This window comes from Lethenteron reissneri, unplaced genomic scaffold (genome assembly GCF_015708825.2).
Source record: "Lethenteron reissneri isolate LAM-NWPU_2019-01 unplaced genomic scaffold, ASM1570882v1 scaffold_1643, whole genome shotgun sequence".
In the NCBI taxonomy this organism is placed as follows: Eukaryota; Metazoa; Chordata; class Hyperoartia; order Petromyzontiformes; family Petromyzontidae; genus Lethenteron; species Lethenteron reissneri.
The window spans coordinates 535,136-542,635 of record NW_026891381.1 but is presented as its reverse complement, the minus strand read 5'-3'; the positions used below and the strand labels follow the sequence as shown (position 1 = coordinate 542,635).

The window sequence follows — 7,500 nt, the reverse complement described above, 5'->3', positions numbered from 1 at the left end:
CACACGCACACAGCACACTCACGCACTCACACACAGCACACACACTCACACAGCACACACGCACTCACTCACTCACAAAGCACACACTCACTCACACACAGCACACACTCACTCACACACAGCACACACTCACTCACACACAGCACACACTCACTCACACACAGCACACACTCACTCACACACAGCACACACTCACTCACTCCCTCACACACACACTCACACACACTCACACAGCACACACGCACTCACTCACACAGCACACACGCACTCACTCACACACACACTCACGCACTCACTCACACACACACACACACTCGCGCACACACACACACTCACACTCGCGCACACACACACACTCACACACACACACGCACGCACACACACACGCACACACACACACACACTCGCTCACTCATACACACGCTCACACACACACACACACCACTCGCACTCTCACCCACTCACCACCCACCCCACTCACCACTCACTCACCAGGATGACCTTCTCACACATTCACCACGCACTCTCACACACTCACCACTCACTCTCACACACTCACACACTCACACACTCGCACTCTCACCCACCCATCAGACTCACCACTCACTCACCAGGATGACCTTCTCACACACTCACCACTCACTCTCACCACTCACCACCCACTCACCAGACTCACCACACACTCACCAGGATGACCTTCTCATACACTCACCACTCACTCTCACACACTCACCACTCACCACTCACACACTCACACGCTCACCACTCTCACACTCTCACCACTCACACTCACCACCCCACTCACCACCCACCAGGATGACCTTCTCACACACTCACCACTCACTCTCACACACTCACCACTCACTCTCACACACTCACACACTCACCACTCACCAACACCACTCACCAGGATGGCCTCAACCACTCACCACCCACTCACCCACTTACACTCTCACACTCTCACCCACTCACCCACTCACCACCACCACCACCCACCAGGATGACCTTCTCACACACTCACCACTCACCCACTCACCACACTCACCACTCACACACTCCCCACTCACACTCACCACCACCACTCACCACACTCACCCCCCACACACTCACCACCACCACTCACCAGGATGACCTTCTCGCACTCTCACCCACTCACCACTCACACACTCACCCACTCACCACTCACACCCACTCACACTCACCACCACCACTCACCACACTCACCCCCCACACACTCACCACCACCACTCACCAGGATGACCTTCTCGCACTCTCACCCACTCACCACTCACACACTCACCCACTCACCACTCACACCCACTCACACTCACCACCACCACTCACCACACTCACCCCCCACACACTCACCACCACCACTCACACACTCCCCACTCACACTCACCCCACTCACACTCACCACCACCACTCACCACACTCACCCCCCACACACTCACCACCACCACTCACACACTCCCCACTCACACTCACCCCACTCACACTCACCACCACCACTCACCACACTCACCCCCCACACACTCACCACCACCACTCACCAGGATGACCTTCTCGCACTCTCACCCACTCACCACTCACACACTCACCCACTCACCACTCACACCCACTCACCACCCGCTCACCACCCGCTCACCACCACCACTCACCAGGATGAGCTTCTCACGCAGGTGCGCCGTGTGATCCACAGACACCTGCAGCTCCCTGCTCAGCTGGGCGTTGGCCTCGTGCAGACTCCGGTTTCGCTCCAGCACCGACTGCACGCTGGCGGCCTGTCCCTCACCACCGCTGATGATGGTGCCAACACGAGGGGGGGGGGCATGGGGGGGTGGGGGAACGTCAGAAGAGACCCATAGAGATACACAGAGACCCATAAAGACCCATAAAGATACACAGAGACCCATAAAGACCCATAGAGATACACAGAGACACAAAGACCCATAGAGATACAGAACCACACAGAGACCCAGATACACACAGAGACCCATAAAGATACACAGAGACCCACAGAGACCCATAGAGACACACAGAGACCCATAGATACACACAGAGACCCATAAAGATACACAGAAACCCATAAAGACCCATAGAGAAATACAGAGACCCATAGATACACAGAGACCCATAGAGATACACAGAGACCCACAGAGACCCATAGATACACACATAGACCCATAGAGACACACAGAGACCCATAAAGACCCATAGAGACACATAGAGACCTGTAGATACACACAGAGACACACAGAGACACACAGAGACACACAGAGACACACAGAGACACACAGAGACACACAGAGACCCATGGAGACACACAGATACCTGTAGATACACACAGAGACACACAGAGACCCACAGAGACCCATAGAGACACACAGACCCATAGAGACCCATAGACCCATAGAGACCCATAGAGACACACAGAGACACACAGAGACACACAGAGACACACAGAGACACACAGAGACACACAGAGACACACAGAGACACACAGAGACACACAGAGAGACACAGAGAGACACACAGAGAGACACAGAGAGACACAGAGAGAGACACAGAGAGAAACAGAGAGACACACAGAGAGACACAGAGAGAGACCCACCCCTGCATCGTGACGATACCTCCACCCCGAGCCTGCAGCAGCTGCACCTGCAGCTGTTGAACCTGCAACAGAGAAACGCAAAACTCTCGGTCGACGATAACGACGATGACGATACCCAGCCGGGTACGGGTAGGGTACGGGTATCGGGTACCCGGTTGCGACCTCTGGGATGAAGCCATGTTGCAGGCGCGGGTGGGTTGATTCTAGGAACTTGAATTGTGAGAAGAGACAAGACGTTGGGAAATGAGTGACAAACGGTGACTCACCAGTGACTCACGGCCTACCCGTACCCGGCCCGTACCCTACCCGTACCCTACCCGTACCCTACCCGTACCCTACCCGATACCCGGCCATACCCATACCCGGCCGGGTACAGGGTATCGGGTAGGGTACGGGTATCGGGTACCCGATTGCGACCTCTGGATACCGGCCTTCATTAAGCGCTGCTGCTGCTACTGCTGCTGCTGCTACTGCTGCTGCATATGTAGTACTAATAACATTCCTGCATTTCCCATACATATGCTAAATTCCTCTTGATATGCAAATTATTTTGTCAAGGCGCTCTTTCCCCCGTTTCCAACCCAGCTTATATATGCTCCAAGCTCGTGTGCTGTTTCATTCAGACGCTGTCTCCCCAACAAACCTGGTTTTCACCTGAGGACGGCTGCTTGCGTTGTGGCCGAAACGTCATGAGAATTATTTTATTATCTTTTACTTTTATTATTTTATCACTTCCCTTCTATGTGACTTTACCGAAAGAACCAAGAAGATGAATCCCTGCAGGCACGAAAGCTTTAAATCGAAAGATATCCTCTCCTATAGTTGTTCCTTTGATGCTTTGCAGTGCAGCAAGCCCTTCTGTGACTTCGAAATAGTCATTCGTCCCACGAATAAAAATTAGAAGTTGTGCAGAATCACGAACATCATTGCTTTCGTCGAGTGCCAAGGAAAAATAGGAAAGTTTTTTTGGGGAGTTTTGCAAATGCTGATGCAAATTGTCTCCCATTTCTTCAATCCCCCGTGTAATTGTAGGTCCTGAAAGACTCACTGTACTAAATAAATCGGCCTTCTCTGGACACATCTCTTTGGCAACAGAAAGAAGGCATTCTTTAACAAATTCTCCCTCCACGAATGGTCTGCCAGTGCACGCTATTAGCTTGGCAACTTGAAAACTTGCTTGCAGTGATGAAATATTTAGCTGCTTCTGCTTCACAAGAGTATTTTGCTGAGTTGCTAATGTATTTTTCAGTTTTAATATTTTATCTTTTCTCACTTCTCCGACCAAACAATCATATTTATCTTTATGTTGAGTTTCATAGTGTCGACGTAAATTGTATTCTTTGAACACAGACACTATATTCTGGCATATCAGACACACAGCTCTTTCCTTGTACTGCATGAAAAAGTAATCATAAGTCCACTGTTCTTTGAATATCCTACACTCCGAGTAAATTGTTCTCTTTCTTGACATCATTGTTTCCTAGGGAGTCAAAATTGCTATTAGTAAAATACCAATATATATACAGCGCTACAAAAACAATATACCAGCAATAACTTTGCCCACACAGAGACATACAGACTGCACTGCCCATCAATGCAGTCTGATTGGGGGAACTCCGCCCCCTCTCCCTCTTCCACCAATGACCGTCCTTCTCATGTAGAAAAAAAGTAACAGACAGGCAGCGGCGGCAAAAACACCCGGCGGGCCGGATAAAAGTCCTCGGCGGGCCGCATGTGGCCCGCGGGCCGTAGTTTGAGGACCCCTGGTCTAACACAACACCAACTTAACACAACTGTCTAACACAACAACAACAGTTTAACACAACTGTGTAACACGACAACAACACGTGTGTACGCGTGTGTACGCGTGTGTGCGCGTGTGTGCGCGTGTGTGCGCACGTGCGCGTGCGTGTACGTGCGTGTACGTGCGTGCACGTGTGCACATGACGTGCGTGTGCGTGCGTGTGCGTGCGTGTACGTGCGTGTACGTGCGTGACACGTGTGCACATGACGTGCGTGTGCGTGCGTGTACGTGCGTGTGTGTGCGTGTACGTGCGTGACACGCGTGCGAACGTGACGCACCTCCAGGTACGACACGGAGATGGCGAACTCGTAGGCGTCACGTGACTGCACCCCACGGAACAGAGCCGTGCACGGCCCGCGGGATGACCCCGGTGGAGTGTGGATGGGCGTCGCCGCTGTACGCGCCGCCCATCGTGAACGTCTTGCCAGAACCCGTCTGTCCGTACGCCAGCACCGTGGCGTTGTAGCCTGCGAGACGGTGAGCGGGGAGAGGGGTGGGTGGTGACCACCCACTCACTCACTCACTCGCCCGCCCGCCCGCCCGCCCGCCCGCCCGCCCGCCCGCCCGCCCGCCCGCCCGCCCGCCCGCCCGCCCGCCCGCCCGCCCGCCCGCCCGCCCACTCACTCGCCCGCCCACCCACCCACCTGCGCACCCACCCACTCACCCACTCACTCATCCGCCCACCCACTCACCCGCCCACTCACCCACTCACCCACCCACTCACCCACTCACCCACCCACTCACCCACTCACCCACTCACTCACTCATCCACCCACTCACTCACTCATCCACCCACCCACACACCCACCTACTCACTCACCCACCCACCCACCCACTCACCCGTCACTCCATCTCTTCTCTCACCCGTGCCACTCACCCATCAGCTCCATCTCTTCTCTCGCCCGTACCACTCACCCACCCACTCACCCGTCAGTCCATCTCTTCTCCACCCACCCACTCACCCACTCACCCATCAGTCCATCTCTTCTCGAGCCCGTACCACTCACCCACTCACCAATCTTTTACCTTACGCCCTTACCACTCACTCACTCACTCACCCACCCAATCTCAGAACCATTGCTTCTCTAAGCCCGTGCAGCGATGGTTTAGCCCCTTCTAGCCGGCCAAACTACTCCGCACTCGCTCACAAAGACAAAGATCCCCTGTATAACCTCAGCAGACTGTAGGGGCAAGTGCTGTTAGCGAGTAGCAGCACCTATGAAGGCTACCGGCACTGTGGCACACGTGGGGGTGGGTGGCCAGCACCACGCCCGGCCGCCTTTGTCTCCCCAGTGGCGATGTGCACGACCACACACCGCTACTACACCAGCTACTCACTACCACACACAGCTACTACACCAGCTACTCACGACCACACACCGCTACTACACCAGCTACTCACTACCACACACCGCTACTACACCAGCTACTCACTACCACACACAGCTACTACACCAGCTACTCACTACCACACACAGCTACTACACCAGCTACTCACTACCACACACAGCTACTACACCAGCTACTCACTACCACACACAGCTACTACACCAGCTACTCACTACCACACACAGCTACTACACCAGCTACTCACTACCACACACAGCTACTACACCAGCTACTCACGACCACACACAGCTACTACACCAGCTACTCACGACCACACACAGCTACTACACCAGCTACTCACTACCACACACCGCTACTACACCAGCTACTCACTACCACACACCGCTACTACACCAGCTACTCACGACCACACACAGCTACTACACCAGCTACTCACGACCACACACAGCTACTACACCAGCTACTCACTACCACACACAGCTACTACACCAGCTACTCACGACCACACACCGCTACTACACCAGCTACTCACTACCACACACAGCTACTACACCAGCTACTCACGACCACACACAGCTACTACACCAGCTACTCACTACCACACACAGCTACTACACCAGCTACTCACTACCACACACCGCTACTACACCAGCTACTCACGACCACACACCGCTACTACACCAGCTACTCACTACCACACACAGCTACTACACCAGCTACTCACTACCACACACAGCTACTACACCAGCTACTCACTACCACACACAGCTACTACACCAGCTACTCACGACCACACACAGCTACTACACCAGCTACTCACGACCACACACAGCTACTACACCAGCTACTCACGACCACACACAGCTACTACACCAGCTACTCACTACCACACACAGCTACTACACCAGCTACTCACGACCACACACAGCTACTACACCAGCTACTCACGACCACACACAGCTACTACACCAGCTACTCACTACCACACACAGCTACTACACCAGCTACTCACGACCACACACAGCTACTACACCAGCTACTCACTACCACACACAGCTACTACACCAGCTACTCACGACCACACACAGCTACTACACCAGCTACTCACTACCACACACAGCTACTACACCAGCTACTCACTACACACACAGCTACTACACCAGCTACTCACGACCACACACAGCTACTACACCAGCTACTCACTACCACACACAGCTACTACACCAGCTACTCACGACCACACACAGCTACTACACCAGCTACTCACTACCACACACAGCTACTACACCAGCTACTCACGACCACACACAGCTACTACACCAGCTACTCACTACCACACACAGCTACTACACCAGCTACTCACGACCACACACAGCTACTACACCAGCTACTCACTACCACACACAGCTACTACACCAGCTACTCACGACCACACACAGCTACTACACCAGCTACTCACTACCACACACAGCTACTACACCAGCTACTCACGACCACACACAGCTACTACACCAGCTACTCACTACCACACACAGCTACTACACCAGCTACTCACGACCACACACAGCTACTACACCAGCTACTCACGACCACACACCGCTACTACACCAGCTACTCACTACAACACACAGCTACTACACCAGCTACTCACTACCACACACAGCTACTACACCAGCTACTCACTACCACACACAGCTACTACACCAGCTACTCACGACCACACACCGCTACT

General features: G+C 53.7%; 1 protein-coding gene across 2 annotated transcripts in view; it reads right to left on the bottom strand.

Annotated features, from left to right (window-relative positions):
- LOC133339194 (chromosome-associated kinesin KIF4-like) overlaps positions 1-7,500 on the bottom strand; it is a 19,968-nt gene that overhangs the window by 8,547 nt on the left and 3,921 nt on the right. For both annotated transcript variants that reach the window (XM_061547349.1, XM_061547348.1), the window contains exons 2-4: positions 4,697-4,885; positions 2,615-2,676; positions 1,662-1,800 (exon numbers count right to left, since the gene is read on the bottom strand). In XM_061547349.1, coding sequence (XP_061403333.1) covers positions 1,662-1,800; positions 2,615-2,676; positions 4,697-4,885 — 390 coding nt within the window. The remainder of the gene's footprint in view (positions 1-1,661; positions 1,801-2,614; positions 2,677-4,696; positions 4,886-7,500) is intronic.